The sequence below is a fragment of the Sinohyriopsis cumingii genome, chromosome 9 (assembly GCF_028554795.1).
Source record: "Sinohyriopsis cumingii isolate HCF-2022 chromosome 9, ASM2855479v2, whole genome shotgun sequence".
Lineage (NCBI taxonomy): Eukaryota > Metazoa > Mollusca > Bivalvia > Unionida > Unionidae > Sinohyriopsis > Sinohyriopsis cumingii.
The window spans coordinates 98,910,043-98,932,688 of record NC_142969.1 but is presented as its reverse complement, the minus strand read 5'-3'; the positions used below and the strand labels follow the sequence as shown (position 1 = coordinate 98,932,688).

General features: G+C 37.5%; 1 protein-coding gene across 2 annotated transcripts; it reads left to right on the top strand.

The window, feature by feature from the left end:
- Nucleotides 1–3,998: 3,998 nt before the first annotated feature.
- On the top strand, nucleotides 3,999–22,262 carry LOC149792317 (uncharacterized). Of its 2 annotated transcripts, XM_089970892.1 has the most exons (6): nucleotides 3,999–4,394; nucleotides 12,653–13,039; nucleotides 13,861–14,259; nucleotides 18,257–18,319; nucleotides 19,817–19,916; nucleotides 20,506–22,262. In XM_089970892.1, exons 1-6 carry the CDS (start codon nucleotides 4,370–4,372, stop codon nucleotides 21,872–21,874), a joined length of 2,343 nt encoding a protein of 780 aa, XP_089827018.1. In that variant the 5' UTR covers nucleotides 3,999–4,369; the 3' UTR covers nucleotides 21,875–22,262. The 2 variants fall into 2 exon arrangements, with proteins under 2 accessions (XP_089827018.1, XP_089827019.1); XM_089970893.1 differs by lacking the exon at nucleotides 12,653–13,039 and having other exon boundaries at nucleotides 4,001–4,394.
- The last annotated feature ends 384 nt before the right edge of the window (nucleotides 22,263–22,646 follow it).

Sequence of the window (22,646 nt, the reverse complement as noted above, 5' to 3'; positions counted from 1 at the left end):
ATTCTTAAAACCGTAAGTTTTTATTTTTGTCATTTTTACAGTATTTTTAATGGGAAATAAATTACTTGTTAAAATTTTCAAATCTTGTTGTTTTCACTCTTTCTTGTGTTGCTGTTTATTTGAGCCTAAACACGTAACAATAAGCGTAATGAAGGTAAAAACTGCAAGAATGTCCTTTTACTAGACCCCAAGGTCAATAGACCTTTCTGACATGTCAACCAACCTTATTGAACAATTGCTTAAGTCGTCACCAATAACGATTTTTTTTTGGGAGGGGGAGCGGGTTATAAGCTGATGTCTGGTGTTGGCGATTACATAGTGTTACATAATGCACGAAAATATTTGGGACTGGTTCTCCAAACATGAACTAAAATATAGAAACAGGGCCGGCGCTACCATATAGGCAAACTAGGCAGCCGCCTAAAGCGCTGATTTCAGGGGGCTCATTTTTTAAATTTTTTTTTATTGTTTATAAATTTGGAAATTGATATTTTCGGGGGGGGGGGCGCCAGAATCTAACCTTGCTCTGGGTGCCAGATAGTCTGGCCGGGTCTGGTGCCGGCAGTGTATAGAAAATATATAGTAATTTGCAGTAGCAATAACTGAAAATTATTCATCCAGATTTGCTGCAATTTCGATATTTATGTTACGTTTAATTTTATCATAATAACTATGGCAAATTACGTAACTTTGGATCGATTAGAATTAATTTTATTGTACAAATGAGCGTGGGAAAGGCTTTGGAGCAACTTTGGCAAAGGTCTATTATATCTGGTTTTCAATATTCTTTCATAAAGGTTCATACAGGATTCTTTTCGTAAGAGCTGCATCGTTTTCATTCAGAAGCTGTTAAACATTGCAAGAAGCATTATAGTGAAAACTTAAGGTCAATGCCACGATTTATGCAAGAGGAGCAGTGTAACAAGACTGTCAAGATGGCCACTCTGGTGCCATGTTGAAGGTTAGATGAAAACAACTTTTAGTCAGAACATGCGACATATTGCCACATTAATATTTTACCGAGAATGACATGTTGATGATATCGTTAGTTTAGGAAACACAGCCATATTAAGGTTTGTGGACATCATTTCTATACAGTAAAAAAATTATATTGCTTCGTTAAAATGTCGGTACGGCCACGCGTTTATGTGTAGGAACTGTTTCAAGCTTTTTTTTCAGATTTTAGGAGGTTACTTTGACATTCATTCATTTTGGAGCAGCTAAATATAGTGAAAAGTGCTACACTTTGTTTCCATGGTAACATACATATGGCGAATGCAGAATATGCTAAGTAAACAGAAAACGTGATATGTGTGCAGGTTTCGCTGAAATACATTGAATGATTTGAGTCTTTTTTCACTCGAACATTTTTTGATAATAATCATATCACATTTATCTTTTCTGTTTTTTTTGGACATTAACATGTACTGTGCTCCCACCCCTTAGTAAATACGCAATGAAAACAAGTTGAAGTCAGTCATCAATAGCAAAACTAAATAACATGATATGGGTCATGGTTATTTTTTGTTAAAGGACTGAGCCTACTAATAAAATGAACGTATATAAGATTTACCTTGTTATCTTTAAACTCAGTATGACTAAAATCATGCATTTAAACTTTGTGATAAGCTAGTGTTCCTCGTTACTGAATTAACCTACAAAATATGTTGACAAGGACACTTCTCATATTTTGTGGATGATTCGGCACTTTGATATGTCTACTGCCTATTATCTCTGAGTGCAACAGTGGCTACATTTCATGTTTTTTTTTGGTGCTAATACACATAATGTCATTTTGAAATCTACATATCTAGTACACTTAATACATTTCCGATTCATTAACATAGAGTGTAGTGATCTATAACATTAAAAACATAAAAAGATCATTGAGAAAAGTAAACGTGTTTCTCCTTTCAGGTATGACCTGCTATCTGGAACAAGGCAGAACAGCTGGATTAGCTTGCATTTTGCTTGGCAGTCAGGTGGTAATACAATGACCTCATTAGAACATGTACATGTACATACGCCGCAAATGCCACCAGGATTAGTTCATATTACTTGGATATAGTACCGCAAAGACATTTCTGCTTGCTCTGAGTACTTATGGGTATTCCTACGAAAAGACGGAATGATTACCATCTGCATACACATACAGTGTGTGTATGTGTGTGTGTGTGTGTGTGTGTGTGTTCAGGAATTGGCCTCACTCCTACCATTCTGTTGTATATTTCAGTGCCCTACGAAATGTCATTGCTAGTGCCAGCACGGCCTATATTTACGTACCCCAGGAAAGGACATAGCGATTAACTTATGGACACTTGTGTGCCGTCAGAAAGAACCTAGCTGCTGTTCCATTCCTGCATTCAGTTGTCTTATCTGCCAGACATGCGCTATTTACAGATGATGTGTGGGTGTATGTTACCATCATCCATGTGGAAAGAGACATAAAACGTCAGTCTTAGCATATTCATTCAATCTAGCTTTGTAGAACCACAGTCCTACATATAGCATTTTTTTTTCTGCCTACAAAACTGGGGTGCTCCGATAAGGAATCATCACAAGAGATCTATGAATCAGTTTACTATATCCCTCTAGAACTAACTAAATGGAATCATTCCATAGTTTTTGCATACACCATAGTATTCAGTCATAAAAGTGTGGACAAAAGGACGTACAAAAGATTGATTTGACAAACATTTATTTTGAATTTTAAAAGTATTTTAAATTTAAAATATAATTTAAAAAGATTGCGCATTGCGTATAGAAATCGGGACAACCGCGGGTAATTTGCATGCTTTATTCTATATTTTGAAATTTGCGTGACTGCCGTTTTTACGGAAATCGCTTGATTTTGTGGCCTACAGCATCTCTGTCTGTGTCAGCCAAGTGGGTCAATCTTGGCTTTTATATCTTTTGAAATTTCTTGGAAAGTTATTTGTCTACTGGCAGGGAGCAGCGGTACCCCAGTTGGTAGAGTATTATAATCAAAAGCCTAGGGTCGCAGGCATGATACTCACCCCGTCCATGCCGGGTCAGGGTGTCCTTGGTGAAAGCACTTAGCTCTCTCATTCCTACTGCATGGTATTACTAATAATGTTTTGAAAGTGCTAATAAACACCAACCAACTAACCATCAAACCAACCAGCTATTGACTATTGGCAAATAAATTTCAGACGTTTAATAACTCACTCAGCAGTTTGCCGGTACTTCTGCCTAAACTTATAAAGTAAATAATAAAACATGTTTTTAATAGTTTAAAATTATTATAGTCATGAGAATCATGTAACTTGCTGTACAAATTTAAATAATAAATACATTTTACTCCTTCTCTCTCTTTAATGTTTTCCGTTCGTTTGGGAGATAAAATGTTATAGGAGGGAATTCAGTTTTGAAAACAAAACAACAGGTTTTAAGTGTATTATCGAAAGCAACCATTTCGTTTGATAATTACTTATGCCTTCATCGACCTGTAAATTACATCATCATCATCCGTACAAGAATACTTTCGTGGGTTCGAGTCTCAGATTCGGCTAATGTGGGTATGTGAGAAAGTTTGCCAGTAGCTTCTCGTAGGTCGGTGGTTCTTTCCGGGGTTTTCCCGGGTTCTTCCTCCACCATTAATACTGGCCGCCATGTATAGCCTATCGTGTGCTGAAAAATAGCGTTAAACCTTACAACAACAACAACAACAATAATAAGAATACTTTATATAATAATTAAAGTACAATGACAATCCGAAGCCTGCATTAAGGCAAATACAGAAGAAAATAAAGCCAAATAATAGTAAATACAAATAACGAAATATGTACGCACATTAGATACAATAGATATAAAGAAAGACTAATTATTTAAATATTATATATCCTCCAGCTGTAATTATGATCAAATTTGCATACACTTGTATACAGAATGACACGACTCCAATGTGTCATTCAATGTGGTCATATGATAACACATACTATTATCGATCGACAGTGAAGTAATTATTCAATGGCATAAACACGGATTATTCATGGAGAACATACTAAGTATAAACAGTAACTCCACGATTAAACAAATACAAAGGTCTTTTTTTCTTCAAAAATAACATTATGCCGTGGCTTAGTCACAGTCGAGGGAAAGGTAAAACGGATTACCAATGAAGGTGTGCAAAGGTGGCCTAGCAAATTGTGAACCAATCCTAATTTCCATTTGGTCGTTTAACAATGCTTTAGTACAGTTCAGGCGGAGAACAGTGTCAACAATGATGTCGGTGTGCGCTATAGGGAGAGAGCTAGCTCTTAATGCTTTGGATTTTAGTTATTGATCTGTCTCTTTTAGAGGCATGTACTTGGTACTTACACAGTAGTAGAAGAATTTTTCAGAGATTATGACGTGGAAAGTATTTCTTCTTGGTAAGTGACATCTTTCTAATATACACCTGTATGTGGTTTAAATGGCAATCATATCCTTTGTGGTTGGGGAAGGGTTATAGCGGATTTTTAGATGTTGATGCTGTAGTTGGGGAAGGGTTATGGCGGGTTTATAATGTTGATGTAGTTGGGGCAGGGTTATGGCTGGTTTATAAATGTTGACGTGTTTTTGTTGTTGGGGTAGGGTTATGGCGGGTTTGATTAATGTCGATGCTGTAGTTGGGGTAGGGTTATGGCGGGTTTAATAAATGTTGACGTGTTTTTGTTGTTGGTGTATGGTTTTGGCGCGTTTGATAAATGTTGATGTTATGGTTGGGGTAGAGTTTTGGCGGGTTTGATAAATGTTGACGTGTTTTTGTTGTTGGGGCAGGGTTATGGCGGGTTTATAAATGTTGACGTGTTTTTGCTGATGGGGCAGGGTTATGGCTGGTTTGGTTAATGTTGATGTTATGGTTGGGGTAGGGTTTTGGCGGGTTTCATAAAGTCTTGACATGTTTTGTGGCTGGGGTAGGGTTATGATGGCCTGATACCGTCGAATCACCCATGTGTCAGCTCGGACTGATGAGTTTGAATTCATTGTCTGCATTGTATCAGTTAATCATGACTGCTGATGTTTGACGAATTGGCTGACTTTCTTTATTTCCTCTTCAAAATAATACTTTATTTTGTGTCAGCTAATTTGCTATTGATGTTACGTTGATTTCTTTGTTTTCATTTTCTCACTTATTTTTGATTCCTGACGGTCGTTATTTCCTCTTCAAAAAAGATTACATTTAGTTATTTTTATTATTACATACTAGTAATAGGGACATTACAGTGGCAATAATAAACACCACACACCAAACATGTATTTTAACTTTTAGAGTCGACTAAAGTCCTTCAGACAATGGCCCAACGATCTGAATGAAATGCCAATTATCAAAACATTAGCCAAAGCCCGATTTGTCTACTAGTCACGAGCAGACGATGTACATTATTTCAGATGTGGTGTGAAGATCTACGAGTAGTAGTATGAAGACTAGGCTGTCCTGGCTTATATCAGCTGGTATCCGTATTGTCACTACCTTCCTTTGGTGAGGCATGCTTATTATCCTGATGGGTACTTTAGAAGAGTTCATTTGCAGTTTGCCTCCTGAACCACGAGAACGCATTTACAAAGCGCTCGTACGGATTCAAGTGAACAGCAAGAACAATTACATCCTTTACGAAATAAACGATTTACTTACTAGTACCTAAATGCAACAAAAGCGTTGATTGCTCTGAAAGTCTTCAGATGGAACAAATACTTATGTTCAGAGGTCTGGTATGTGTTGTTGACTGAAACGTTTTTGTATCAGTAGATACCATGTGTAGAAAGCATGCCTGTTTGCTCAGAAAGAAACACATGCATATGAACGACTAGTGTAGCAGTCTTAGAGCACATTCAGGATCTGCCTTTGGAGCTATGAGAATGCATTTACTAACCGTTTACGGAGCTTTTATCGAGACATACGTCAAATGCAAACTCAAAATCATTTTCCAGGTTTAGAACTATTGCTATTTCCATAGTATATGAAGCAAAACTGTCACAAGCAAAAACGCTTTGTGGATGTAAGGCTTACAATGCTACGACTTGTCATCAGTGTTGCAACAAAGTTCGTGGATGGAGGTCAGTGTTCAAGACTAGGAGGTTTGTCAAGATCTCTAAAAGAACCAATTCCATCTACTACGTTTTTATTGAATTTTGGACTACGTGTGGTGTGCATATTAGTGACTACTTTTTTCAGATTTCGTTACCAACAAATTCGTCGTTGTCTTTTTATGAGCAGCACATGTTTCAAAAGTATGACCACCCAAATTTTATATGTGCGCGAATGACAGAGTGTGCTGAAAATATTGAGAGTAGCGATCAAAGCAAGTTTGTACGTGACTGGAAAGGTATTGGCTTCGGTGCTTGGACACAAGAAATGGCTTACTATGCTATACATCGAGTTTCATTAATCCAAGAAATGAAATGGACTTTGAACCAATACAAGTGAACATGAAATTAAAGACAGTGTTAGAAACACTACTAGAAGAAAAAGAAGTATAATCATAGAAACATAAAAGAGTGAGGAAGAACGGACATTCCCGAAGATATTAGAGACGCTGAATTTTGTAGAGAATAGAAGAACACCAGAGCTTGTACACATATTTCATAGTACACGAATATATCAAAAATATTGTATCTGACTTGTTTATATGCAGCTTTGGTCATTTTAATTTATACCTCATTGAATAACGGAGTCATTTATCCCTTGCGTATTTTCTTGCTTTACTTTCTAAAGGCTAATATGTTCTTTATTGTGGTTACACTTTCTGAAACAATATTAAATGTATATGAGATATATAAAATATCGCGTGCTGTTGATTATATCATCAAAGTTTGGAAGCACTATATCTTCGCCAACCCTTTAACTTATTGGTTGCGGAACCTAGCGGTTCAGGAAAAAATGAATTTTCGAAACGTTTTGATCGAAAACAAATTACATTTGTTTAATCGCCAGCCTCAGAGTATCATAAGGTGTTAAAGAGAGTTGCAATCCATTTACACATTCCTCCTGAAGACGAAGGGATCGCGTCTGACTTCTGACTTTAGTTAGACACATCTTGTCATATTCAGAATGAAGATGAAGAAGAAATATAACTTTAGTTTACACGAGCGGACATCGCCTTAATGACATTATTATTTAAATCATACAAAACTTATTTCAACAAAATAAAGAACATCACACCATTAGTCTCAATGCCCAACGGATGTACAAGTCCAAGAAAGATCTCAAATGCAAATATTAGACAAGCAGTTAGAGACACCTTGGCTAAATTATGCGTGCGACGATGCCAATTAAACATCTAATGTATATTTACTTCGATTTAAAACCCATTACTCCAAATTATATGAGATTTCGAACCAATGTGTTTCACGATTGGTGCCAAGAAGCAGGTCGTGTCATCTACACGTCCTCTTTGGCGTCTGTCTGAAGAATTAAAAAAACCCTATAAAAACACCATGCACTTCGTATTCAACATGAAATCCTGTCAGTGTCATTCTCCTGCCAAATTGGTTTTTACACCGTATGGTATCAATCGCGACCGAAATTCAAATGTTTGGACACGTTCGTTAGAAACCAGTCTCAAGGAAGTCTTAAGATGATTTACTTTGACAGCACATCAATTTACATACCCCATCGATTGAAAAGCTTATTTGAAAAGCATAAAGTAGCGTTGTCACAATTGGTAGATCAAAGAATCGGTACTAAAACAAAACGAACAAGTGATTCTTTCGGAGGTATCATTATTCTTATCTTTTTACAATGGGATCCTGATTCCGAATCTAAAAGAAACAAAATCCATGCTCCGTACAGACAAACGAAGAGTGTTGTTGGTACAGTAAGTTCACGAAAGAAATAGAAACATCCCAAAAAGACAAGTCCCAAGTGAAAATATCTGCCAGAAAGAGAGTAGGTACTGCTCTTAGGACACATACGTACTCCAGAACGCCACGCGGCTCTGTGACGGTGTCTCCTCTGGCTGCTTTTGGTTCTTCGCAGTTCACAATGGTGCCTGCCAACATTGATTTAACATAACTGTTTCCTAATTTGATGAAAATTGGAAACCCGTTTCTAAAGCAACTTCTGCTTCTCCGGCGACGACAACGACGTCGTCTTCTTCTCCTTTGGCCATTACAGCTAAAGCAAAAGTGGCCTCACTCACACAGAACATCCAAGACAGAACAGGGACGTTTAATTTATTCAAGCAAGAACAGTTTCGATTGAGCCCGTTGAAAACAGATCGTGGTTAAGGGCTATCATAATGAAGTTTATTCGTTGTGTCGACAATCAGTGGATTCGAGTTCCAGTATATACATAACGTGTGTGTATGGTACGATTCATTTAAGTACTTTGTTTTGATTCTGAAACAAAGAATGTAACCACGAAGATGTGAAGTGCACGTTACCCTCCTCGTCGTCCTAAGACACAGTCTTCCTCCAAGAAAGATAAAGAAAGGGACTCCATCCTCGTTTAGCTAAACAGTGGGATGTTTTGTCGGTACTGACGAAACCCATTCCTCCATCGCGTAAACAAAAATCATGCAAAAAGTTCAAAAATGAGTCATTGATATCGTGTGTGAATATTGCTTGAACGTTTTGAATGGAACTGTACCTTTGTCCAAGCTTCAGTAAGAACGATTAGGAAAACATCGGAACGTTTGTCGCAAAATGGTGGAATAAAATTCTGGTTCAACGAGGAGGATTTATGTCTATTCAGATAGGATTCTTGTTAACACGGCTGTTCATTTGTTAGGATCGATCGCTGGACCACTTTTAGCAGGAGTCATGAGATAAGGATAAAGGAAAATACGATTAAAGGAAACTCGTTTCTGCATTAAAGGAAACTGTATCTTCAAATTTACGGGAAGACAATGGCAAACTGATAAAGGTACAGATTTCTTTAACAAAGCTTTTGAAGAAGAATTGACAAAATTGATTGAGTCTTCACCGATAATCATGAAACAAACGCCCGTGTCATGCAACGTTTATGTAGCGTCGGATGCGCATCGGAAAAAGTTATCCCTGAAAACAAAGTGATGGTGTCTGTTCGATTGTTTGGAAGGTCACCTACCGTACCAACGAGACAAGGCATTTTAAAAACCGGATATTGGGTTCGCATTGAACAAACCATATGCACATTTGACAAAGGTTATTTACCTATTTGGAGAACCAGATTGTCGCTGGACAAGTACGTACGCTTGATCCTCTGGTCTATAAATAGGAAGACATGAACATAGAAGTATTACAAGGACAATTTTACTTGCATGAGTTGCAAGGGGGGGGGGAGGGGCACTAAAGAATACAATAATATTTTGAAATCATTCTCGATGGAAGAACACGTAAAGTAGGCAAGCGCTGACTCAAAGAAGTGAAAGTTCCTTGTAATGGATATCTAAATAAGTTTGATTCTTGGATTGTCGCTCCAATGTCGTCAGCTGTAAAAGAAGAATCAACCATCGTGCCGTTAAATACAGCAGCTACATCTAGCTGTCAAATTTACTCTCTCAAGAACTACAAGAACAATCTCTGTCGGTGTAGTTCGGAGAAAGCGTGCATACAAATAAATGGTCTTTTTCTACTAAATCTTTGTGGTGTATTGTGTCATCGGAGCAACGAAAAATAATTCTGGATAATTTTATTCAGCAGTTTGCATAGTTATGTTCTTCCTAATCCTTTTTTGAACTATACTAAGGGCGATAACTACAACGTTAGTAGCCTTGTGGCTAACGCCAGTCAAAATTCTTCTAGTCACAACAGCAAAAGCAATCCTATTTTGGAAAATTTGAAAAACCATTCTCATTTGATAACGAGTGACTTCTCGGAAACCAGAACCATTGACGTACGAATAACCGATTGTATTTAACTTTACGTAGTGACAGATCTTTATATGTGATTTCCAGCTATTCCTTATTTTGCTTATCGGCCAAAATTACTTCAAGTCATAAAATTGGAAAATTGGATCATGAACGTGTTTGAGAATTTTGCTTTTCAATAAATCATTCGTCAAACGGAAGCCCTGACTATCAACGAATTTTAGAACACTCTCATCGTCGTATCCTGAACAAACAAGGTCAAGAACAGTTTGAAGAAAGCGATCCTCTCTTTTAGGAATCCAACAATTCATCACCAGCAAATCCACAATTGACAGCCTATACCAACACTGAAAGGTTTTGTTGGATATTATTTTATTGATCAACATCTGCTCGAAGCGATGCAGCTATTTTTAACGGTACGTTTGAAAAAGCCAAGAAAGAAGGAACATTGCAAAAGTGTAAAAATCTAGGACCGTATAATTGCTCATTATCTTAAAATGCATTTTTCTGACGCTAAAATAATGTCCATCACTTGGTCCTGATTTGTTTTCTATTTTGAGTGGGTGCACTGGTCTGTCTCCCATGAAAGATGTTTACAACGATCGATTCACCAAATATATTCCTTGCCTTGTCGAACTGAACGACGGAGTACTAAATTGTGGTCAGATACAACGTGGTGGGAAACAGAGTCATTCCTTTTAAAAGTTCTGTCATCGCAGCGTACGGGGAAGGTTGAAACATATCTCATTCACAGTGAAGTTGTACATCCGCACTATGTTCCTGTCAGTTAATCGTACTTTGACAGAGTCAGTATTAGTATAAAAAGAGATCTTGGACAATATATTTTATTCTCGAAAGGAAAATAACATTGACACTATATTCTCGAGAACGATTCTCCGGTGAATGTTAAAAATCTTGATGCATCATGCGTTCCGAGGAGTCGCTAGGAAACAAAGAAATGATTTAGGAGATATGTTAAAATCCGCTTTGTCGCAAAGAAAATATTTTGTTCAAAACATCACCATAGACAAAGTATAAACGCAGCCTTCATCAGAGTACGAAATATTGTGTTGCTTCAAACTAGAAAATACCTTTTGGATTGCTGTGACATCCCTATATATATTTGCTTCACAATCCGACCAATCCATTACTACTACGTCTACTATACCACGTTAGGACGAGGCCTACAGAGACATCCGTACCCCTTCAGGTCTTAAAAATAACAGAGGCAGTCAGAGATTAGACATGTTTAATTAATAATTAGTAAAATAAACAATATTGCACAGAGACACTTGCAAATGCTTCAAGTCAGAGCTCGATCTGTTTGCCATTTCACCCATCATGATGACGATACAGATATTCCAATGGATAGAATTTTATCATGTGTCAGCCTTGACTACCTTAGCCCTTATCTAATTGAAATCAAAGAACATACCGAAGGTTACATCGATCTGAGTAGCACTCAATTATCCATTAAAGTCAAAGTTCTCAAAATGGACCAACCAATCCAGTCGCCAATGCTAGAGTAGCTCCCACAACAATTCCATACATTTTGTTGTTCAGCGAAATGGATTTGTACTTGAACAGCAAACTGGTGAGCATCAGCATGGATATTTACTCTTGAGTACCTGGTAAATATCTTGACATACGGAAAACAAGACAAGAACACACATCTGGATAATTCCATGGTGTGGAAACCTGACAAGCTGGGCAAGTTCGAACCATAGTTGACAGAAGATTCCGATCCTCATAAAAGCTCGATTTAACGGCTGTCAAAACAAGATCAAACAAGGACGCTGTTTAGAAATGATTATTCATATGCAATTATTTTAAGCGACGAGCTGCAACACTTATATTAAGGTCATTGCTTATCGCATTCAGTTTTTCATTCCCCTGGAAACGTTCTTTGCATACGTAATTTTTTTGTATAATCCATTCCCCTGGAAACGTTTTTTTTCATACGTAATTTTTTGTGTAATATAAGTGGCTTGGAAGTACAATGCACAGTCTTCAGTGTTTATATTTTAATTTCAGACAATAATCTTTCCTTCGCACGATAAGTTGCATAGGGAAAATTATTCAGGTTCTGAGACTTTGTATTTAACTAGATTACTCCCCGTTCAGTATATACATTGCATGGAAACAAATTCGTCGACAATGAGGCAGTTAGAGCAACGATTTACAATTGTTACATGTTGAAAATATTCGTGGGTGCAGCATCTACGATTAGCAGGATTTTTGTTGTTGCGGGAAACGTAAGTAATAGAATATCCCTGTTTATCTTGAACATTCTGTAAACTTAATTCTAGCTGTATTTATATACAAATATTATATTCTGGTGAGAAAACGAAACCACTATTTTGTTCATACATTGTTCGTAGTTAATCTAGCTTCAGTTTTGGTTTAAAAGAAGTCCTTCATTCGAAATATAGTATGCTGATTACATCACAGACAGTGTTCTGACTGGAACAATAATTTACGAAGGAATACATCATACTTTGTTGTTGATAGTAACTATATACGACGGACTAGTACTTATTACGTTTCTTTGACGATTCCGTTTTGTTATCAACATTGTCATCCTTTGCCTGAACTAAAAGTGGCGAGCGTGGTACATATAAGGAGTAAATTAACTGACCGTTATCTGCAAAAAGCACAGAGGTGTTCCGAAATTATATTAAGTTATTTCATGGGCAAAATGATTATAGACTGTGAACACGTTTGTTTCTTGGGAGTGAGGTGAATTAGGGGTTACTTCAGATGCTTGTAGCAATCGGTTAAGGTCAGAATCGTGGGAAACAAAACTTTTATAGGTGAAACAATATATTATTTCCATACATGCAGTTTTTCTATTGCAGGTGCAGTGTGTTGTATCAAGATTTTTGAGGTTCATATGATTCGCGATTCTGCATGTTTGGGAACGACCGCTTCTTGCGGATTCTTCAGTTTGAACTGTACTAACGGAAGTCGAATACAAGTGGATAAACTTAAGTATGGAACGAAACAAGGGCGCTGCATCAGTACATATCCACAATGCAAAGTGGAAGCAATCGGCTGTTGTGCCAGTAACTATAGTGATTGCTTTGAAGATTTTAACCAAGACGACGCAAAATCAGTGCTGGATAAGTGCTCAGGGCGGTCGTCATGTGGAAAACTGCAAGCTGTACGAACAAGCCTAACACATACACGAACATGTTCAAGCAATATTTCCAACTATGTTATTGTTGACTATAGCTGCGTGAGCGGTATGTGCACACGAACAAGAAACTGTTCAATTTTAGCTAGAAGAACCTCAGCAAAGTAAATATAAACGCTAAACGATCTAGAGAAATACGGAAACGAATGAAATTATTTCCTATCTTTTATTTCGATACATGACCTATCTATCCTGTTTGATATAAAACCTATAAACTAGTAATTGGTTTTAAAAACAATTTAGTATTTTCATTTTTACTAAAGTCATTAATTTTGAATCAGTAAATGCAGTATATCGTATGATTACAAATTCAGTTGTGTAAATATATTGGGTCTTGCAAAGTGTTCTTTGCCATGGTCTTAAGTTGCTTTCCTTTATTTGTATCAGTTTCATTCCACCCCAGTCATTTTCTCGAATTCATTGTTGAACATGACACTGCATGAATCAGTTCAGTTGCAACGGACCCATAATGGTATAAAACGCTTATTTAAGACGGATCAAGAAAATTGTATTAGAGAAAAGGTTGCTGACCCATTCTCATATGTGTCCCATGATGGTGCGGGTGGAGTATAAGATATCTTGACTAGTGACCCGTATCGATGTCTCTGCTCGCAAGGTAAACGATAGAGACAGGGAACCAAAAGATAAACAGTACACAAATGACACCTGGAAGAGTAACATATAAGTGACTTGAGTTGATTTATGGGATTGATATGCACTTTATTACGTGCGACGACACTAATTACACGTGTAGCATTTAATCTGGTGCTCGTTGAGCGAAAATTGTATTTTTTTCACATTTACCCATTAAAGCTATTAGTATTAAAAATAAATAAATAAATAAAGTGTAATATTTCACATTTTTTTCAGGTACTTCCCTGTTAAATCTCGGTGCTGATATAACGCTCTTAGAACCGGAAGTAAATGTCATCTTCCATTCTGCTGCCAACGATACAGTCTTTAGAAACCAATCAACTAACTACACGTGCACAATTGTGCAGACTGGGTACACATTTGTTACATTGGAACTTGTGGATATTCGGATTCAAAAGCCTGGATACGGTCAGTTTTGTTCATCTGTCAGAATATCCATTCCTGATGCGAACTTCAGCGCGGAATGTTCAGATGTAAACAAGCAACAAAATTTTGTATATAGTCGTCGAAGTGTAATACACCTTGATAATGAGGGGCAAACGAATTTTAGTATTGATAATATGTTCAGCCAGAACAACTGGGATTACCCTGAAATGATATGGATTAAAATTGAAGGTAAAGAGAGAGAGAGAGAGAGAGAGAGAGAGAGAGAGAGAGAGAGATCGTTAAGTTTTTATAAAGCTTGCTGTATCAAGCAAGCTGTACCGTATGAAATGCGTTTTTACTCAAGCGACAACATTCTTAAAAGCCGAATGTTTCACCTATTGAAATAGAACAAGTTGTATTCCGTATAGAAATTTTCAGGTATTATTAAAGTATTTGAGTGCATGACTATCGAATATTCAGGCCATGCATGGCGCTGATTTTTTTTAACCCACAGTACAATACCATTTTTGTCAAGAATATAGCACTAGAAAAGATAGATTTAATATAAAACTGGTTTTACCGTATTAATATGCAAGGAACTCGAATTAAATGTTCATACAACAAGATTGATAAACTTCGCTTTCCCGTATGAACAGGCCTTCCAATATAACGAGATGGGATTGATTCTATGATTCCAACTAGCTGTGCCTCAATAAATTTATGCATCTCGTTTTTTTTCAACACCACCTACTCACACGCACAGCTGGAGAAAAAGTAGATCCAAAAATAAATAACATTTTCACTGAACAGGGATTTAAAACTGAATTAAACTTTTTTACACCGAGCTTCATTTTGGTACAGATTAATTAGCTTCTCGTGGGTCGGTAGTTCTTCCCGGGGTTTTCCCAGGTTCTTCCTCCACCATTAACACTGACCGCCATGCATAACATATCGTGTGCTGAAAAATGGTGTTAAACCCAACAACAACAACTTACAGATTAATTATTTAAAATCGACAAAAACAATGATACCTGATATAGATACAAGCTGTACATTTACATAACTTACTGGATAACAGTTTATTTTATTTTGATGTCACATTTTAGACCGCTCCGGTGACCTAATTGGTTAGAGCGTCCGCCTCGGATGCGGGAGGTCGCGGGCTTGAACCCCGGCCGAGTCATACTTGAGTCTTATAAAAATGGTAATAGTAGGTGCCTCGCTTGGCGTTCAGCATTAAGAGGTTAGTGTTAGGACAGGTCGGCCTGGTGTCGAGATATGTGACTATATGGGACATGATGCTGCGTGTCTGCGGCATGATGCCTCGGTGCTAGACATCACTATGAATTGCCACACTGCATAAATCGTAGCGTTATGACCTACAGTTAAAGCTACGTTAAAAACCTAAATAACACACACACACACACACACACACACACACATGATGTCATATGTTCAATTGACAGTACTGAACAATAAAAATAATATATTGAAACACCACTGCAAAGAAAAAGTCGGAAAAGTTCACAAAGTAAATCAGATTTTCTGTTAATATTCCATATATTTACAAATTACAGAGTTTATTATTTCATCGAACGCATGATTTGAATCAACCTATTTGTTTCATTAGAACATTTTTTTCATCTAATATTTGCTAGAAAGCTTTTATAGATAGCACAGAGATTGCCTAAAAAAATTCCGAGCAGATGTTTTAATAACACTGGTCAACAGTGAAATCATTACTGACTTGAAAAGGCCCTAATCTGTAGTATTTTGGTGTGCCGAACACGAATATAACCGTGAAAAATTTGTATTGGCTCTCGTTTTGAAGATATTCATATACCTCATTTTCTATGTTTCACTGTGTAAATTTCTCCAGTAGGACTGCAGCAACATCCGGAATAATGATGTAACATTGCATAATACCATCATGCTCACATCATCCACAGTTGATTGCATCATTTTCTGATGCAATGCAATACTAATGCCATGCGGCTGCTGAAGTAAGTTGACGTCAGCAGTGTACTATACATGTGTAGGCCTATTATACTAATGCCAGGCGGCTGCTGAAGCTGACGTAAGCAGTGTACTATATAAAGCCCAATCAGATAGGTTCAGCATTTAAAATATTTTAGACGTTGTGCGAGACAGTTCAAGCTACTGTTACATAAAACTTATTATTTTATCCATTTACGTACAATAAAGAACAGTAATGCCTCGAAAGTGTGTTAATACCGCGGACAATTTTTGCTATATTTGTGGGGAAGTGACATTTGCCAACCAGAAGAAAAGTATCAATTCTCAAGTGAAGAAGGCATATCATCTTTACTTCGGATGCAAGGTTGGTGACCAAGACAAGCCTTGGGCTCCGCATATATGCTGTGCTACATGTACAACACAGCTTTCACAGTGGTTGAATTGCAAAAGGTCATCAATGCCGTTTGCAGTCCCAATGGTGTGGAGAGAGCCAAGCAACCACCTAAATGACTGTTACTTCTGCTTGGTTCCTCCTCTTTCCGGCGGAATAACGAAGCGAAAGAAGTCGAGAATAGTCTACCCAAACATTCCGTCTGCATTGAGACCAGTTCCACATGGTGAGGGACTTCCTATTCCAGAACCTCCAGCAGAATATTCTCTTGATTCATCTGACGAAGACAAAGGTGAGTCGACCTGTTCTTCTCCTGGTTCATCAGCATGCAGTGATCCAGATTTTCACTGTGGTGCATCATCAACCCCACACAGAATAACACAGGAAGAACTAAATGACCTGATTCGTGATTTGGACTTATCAAAGAACAAGGCAGAATTGCTAGGATCAAGACTCCAACAATGGAATCTTCTAGAAGAAGATGTCACAATTACTGCATATCGAAAGCGCCACCAGCAATTGGAGCCTTTCTTCAGAAAGGAAAGTAATCTGATATTCTGTTCCGATATTGAGGGCCTCATGAATGCTTTAAAAATCACTCATGACCCACAAGAATGGAGACTATTTGTGGACTCTTCGAAACTGAGTCTCAAGGCTGTGCTTTTGCACAATGGAAACATTCTTCCATCTATTCCAGTAGCGTATGCTGTCCACATGAAAGAGACATACGATAACTTAAGGCAGCTACTGAATTCCATTGAGTATAACAAGTACAGCTGGCACCTCTGTGGTGATTTGAAGGTAGTTGCCCTTTTAATGGGACTGCAGCAAGGATATACAAAATACATGTGTTTCTTATGCGAGTGGGATAGCCGAGCAAGGGAAATGCACTACATGAGGAAGGAATGGACTCACAGGCAAAATGTAGCCATTGGAGAGAAGAATATCCAACACCCAGCTCTGGTTGAGGCTCAGAAAATCTTGCTACCACCCCTTCACATCAAACTAGGTTTGATGAAGAACTTCGTGAAAGCCATTGACCGGACTTTGCCAGCATTCCGATACCTGCATGAAAAATTCCCTCGACTCAGCGAAGCAAAGATTAAAGAGGGAGTTTTTGTGGGTCCTCAGATTCGAGAGCTTTTCAAAGATGACCGGTTCAACAACTTGCTGGAAGGTGACGCGAAACAAGCATGGAATGCTTTTCGCCTAGTTTCTACAAACTTCCTCGGAAATGTTAGGGCAGAAAACTATAAGGAACTAGTAGAAGACATGTTGATGAAGTATAAGAAACTTGGCTGCAATATGTCTCTAAAGATTCACTTCCTTCATTCCCATTTGGATTTCTTTCCTAGCAACTGTGGTATTGTTAGTGATGAACAGGGCGAACGTTTTCATCAAGATATCGCAACAATGGAACAAAGATACCAGGGAAAATGGTCCACTACAATGCTGGCTGACTACTGCTGGACACTCCTCAGAGATGCTCCCGAACAGCTGTACAAGAGACAGGCGAAGAAATCTAAGATGTAGTCAATGACTTGATTTTTTATAGGTAGGCTATTACAGTTGACCTTTTACTATTGGAATGCATTTCATTATGTAAACATTAATTTCTTGCAGATTACAAAAAAACTAGAGCCAATTTTGCAATTTGACTGTCATATTCGTGTTCAGCACATAAAAATTGATAAGAATTGACTAATTTTATTTCAGTAACATGACTTTTGTAAAAATTTGTTGTCCAGTGTAATTTGACTATACCTATGCCTGGTTAGTGTTTGACAGCTCCGTTAGCCACATATGTTTCATTAAATTTTTAACTTGTATTAAGTATATCAACAAAAGCGTTCAATAAAATGTTCAATATTTACACAGCATTCCCGCCGTATACAGTGAGTGTTACATGTCGAGATCAGAAGTTCCCGGATAATAGTGGAGGTGAGTAGATAACAAGGACGGTTTAAGAATTTGGATGCTTTGCCCCTCCCCCAGCTCCAGGAGGGAGGGGTTGGTATAAGGCCACAACTTAATAGGTAATGTAGATTCTACCTTGTCAACGAAGCTCCAACTCAGTGTTTGAGAAAAGTTGATCATAACTATTTAAATCAGGGGCATGTTAAGAGAACGAAGCATGAGACTGCTAAATGCAGCAGGTTTACGGTAAAACGGGGTGGATATTGTGATATCTTCTATCTATTGCGGATACTTACAACCGTAAACCCATGCAAATGACACCTGTATAAAATCGGAAGTTGTCGCACCATGCACGAAATACCTGACTGCGTCAGTGTACATCTTCTTCAGAGAGCCATTGGTTTAAACAGCACAGGCCTTAGCATACGCGGGACCCGATTTGGATCATTTTGGCCGAGCCCCCTGGATTTACGCGCCGGGCCCCCCGTGGGCACGGCATTTGGAAATAAACTTTTAAACAAGCTTCATGATATTCAACTTAAATTTTTTTCCATCGCTTTAAAACTACTTTCTGTCAATATATATATATTTTTAAAATTAATAACGATCAAGGTCCCTATGAGGGCGGGTCCGATTGGGCCAGATGGGTCCACTAGGCCGGTCTAAGGCCGACTATGGATTAAAATATCTGTTTTAGCATCCAAATAAGAACTTTTTGAAACAAATCAATACAAGCGCAGACATATGTTATGGATGTCATTGATACAAACCAATATAAGCATCGTGACTGCAAGCGAGAAAACTAACGTCTCTCTGTTCATGTATTTTCACAGTTAATGGCTTTCATATGCTTCATTGGCAAGTTTAAATTCACGCACTAGATTGGGTAAAGATGTTCTTAGGCGCCTGCTGTAACCTAAATCTTGTCGTATCTGTGCTTTCTATGTAAACTTATATAGTTCATGCGAGATATTCACTCTTGTAATATGATTCTACTACAAGAAGGATATTAAAGGACTTAAGGTTGATTATAACGTCTTGAACTTCAAAACGAACTTACCTGCCAGACAGATAGGTACCCATGATTTATGGCAGTCATCTCGAGACTCGTATGAACTTTAACAGGTGCGGTAGGTGAACAAGGTCCATCTACTCTGAAACCTCAATAATAACTGTCATCGCAAAGAAATTTAACAAAAAACATTTCACTGATTGATATGGAGGAAAAGTTTTCCAGCCCGTAGCTAGGACATAGTTCGTGACTGCCTATATCGAAATATCCAATAATTATGTTACACTCTTCGCCAATGGTTACAGTAATTGCAATATTAATGCGCGAAAAAATGTGTGCGAAGTTGGCATAGGAAACCAGACTTGTAAAAATGGTACACGAACAACTACATATTGCGATAATAATGTCACATATTTGCGAAAATATTCTGCTTCTAATTGGTATATTTACATTATGCCAACAAAATGTAATAACACTTAAAATCCTCATAAATTTCTCTTTTTTTTCAGGTGCAGCAAACAACAATACTGGTATTATTATCGGTGTTCTGATTCCCATTTTGTTCCTGATTGGTATTGCTATTGTTGGAGTCTTTGTCTTTCGGTACAGGTAAACAAGACATTTTGCATGTAACAAATTACACATCAGCAGAACAAAACCAGATTATGTCAGTTCTTTGAACGAACGTACATAATGAGTTTTTGTGTACATATTTAAAACTTATGTAAAGTTAAAAGTTGTGGATAGCGCCCCGCATGGTCCATCTGTTTTGGTCATTGGTCACTGTCATGTAAAATTGTGTTTAGCAAATGGATTTTCTAATCGCAGAACGTAAATGTGTTTTTTTAACACTTTAAAATTTTCATTGCGCATGGAAACTGCTAAAAGCATATACTGTTTAATTGTCATGATAATTATTGTTATCTATGGGAATTAACTCAAAATAACTTTTATTCGTTCATTCGATACTTTAACATTTATATGGATCTAGAATACCTGTGCGAGACGAAATATCAATATTGCAGTGCACATATATTGTCAAAATATTAAGCAGAGTATATGCATGAAAGTACCAAAAACTGACAAGAATGGCCCACGACTAAGGGATATAAATTAAGACACCATGAACAAGATGAATACAAGCTTATATAAAATCAAAATATTTCACACTCTTGTAGCCTAACCTTTATTGTTTTAGATATCGGCACAGTCTTGAAAAGAAAGCCGTTCTGGAATTTCAGAACAGAGCTAGACATGAGGAATCGCCGATGGGACAGCATAACACAGTGGTGACACAATCTTTATCAAGCTCAATCGATTCAGAGACAGATACTCCAAAGACAGCGAATACAATTTCCGCAACATTTAGCCAGTGTTCACATTGCTCCAATGAAGATGAGTGCTATTTGGAACCATCACAAATTCCAGAAGAGTGTGCTCCAAGAGTTGATCTCAGTTCTGGAGGCAGTTACAATGGTTTTGATCAAAGTCCAAGAGATAAATATGGAACAAACTCTAAATCGGACAATTTGTTTTCTAATATTTCTAGTGTGGGATATGTAAATACTGTCGAAGATAGAAGTCCAAAGAGAACTAAAGATAATGAAATAGAAAAATTTAAAGCTTTAGCATTTGAAATTAAAGATATTTCTGTAGAATCAATGACAGAAATTGGTTCGAAAGATGCAGATGTAGAGAAAACTACCGACAAGGTTATTAAGGTCAAACGATTGGCTGATGACTATATTGAGTTCGAACACGGCGATTTATACGATAAACCACAAGAGGAGCCGAAGGTAGTGGATAAAAATGACATAGGAAACAAACAGAAAAACTCATTACCAAACACGTCCAAATCCTCTGGTGAAAAGTCAAATAAGGACAATCCTGTTGTGTTTGTGTATGATTATGCAGATCCAGACGGACGAACCGGGTTCCTTCCAGCTGAGGGGCATTTCATGGAGGACGACATGTACGAGACAGTTGACGATGACCATACAGGAAGTAGTGATGACTGCGATAAGGCAAACGAAGTATTTATATATGATTATGCTGACCAGGAATCTTCGTCCATAAAATGCTGCAGCATTGATTCTATATCTGTGGGAAACAAAAATGTGTCATTTGACGACAACTATGAAAATATACAGCCACCAAAAGAAAATTGTCACGGTGTGCCACCAAATTATATTCCACCACAGCCACCACCATCATCATCATCATCATCATCACCGGTTTCACATCTATCATCATCATTGTCATCAAAGATTTCAACAAGAAGCTCCGCTTATATAAATAGTCCGAGACTAAGGGCAGCAAATAAACCTATCACGGCCTCCAAACCTAATGCAACCGATGGGTATGCTAACAGTCCCAAATTATGGGCCGGCAAAAGGGAATCAATGCCATCTGAACTGAGCCAGAATGGGCATGATTTCAAAGACAAAGGAAATGAGAGACAGTCTAATATGTTACAATCTGTATTGTCAGTTAGTGCTTTGAAACTTCTGTTTGAAAGTCAAGGAAAAACAAATTCAGTTACAGATAATGTAGACTCAGAAGCTTGAGGATCATATTTTCTGGATATATGGAGATATGGATGGATAGGTGATACTATTCATATATGCAGGGATGGATGTGTGGATGCTCAGATGAACACTATTGATGTATTGATGCAATGATACATGTCTGTCTGTCTGTCTGTATGCATGTATGTATGTATGTATGTATGTATGTATGTATGTATGTATGCATGAATGTATGCATGTATGTATGTATGTATGTATATATGTATGTATATATGTATGTATGTATGTATGTATGTATGTATGTATGTATGTGAACGTTGAAACTAGTAACACGAGTGAAGCACATATTTATGCATACCTATGACTGCATCTACATTTAGGTGTGTTTGCAATTACTACAAAGGAAAAATAAATCAGGATTACTGTTCCTCAGTCTTAGTTTAATATTTACACACTTCTTGAGTAAGGTGTCAAGTAAGGCTTGTCGCACATGATATGCATGTATATAATAGCTCTGTTGGTCATGGATCAGAAGAGAGTATACGATGATCTGTTGTTGGTCGTCTATCTGTCCCTGCGCTAGTACAAGTTATTACTACTTCTCCTAAACTAGCTTGAGGATTGCCACGAAACATTACAAGCACATTCATCCAATGTAGTCATTCTGACATCCAAAATAGCTACAAGGGTGACCAGTTTAACAAAGTTGTTTTCGCCACTCCTTCTGAATGGATGGCCATATCAACATAGGATTGTCTCTAAAAGACTTCGTACGGTGTTTGGTAATACCTAAGTGAAAGTGGTCCTGATT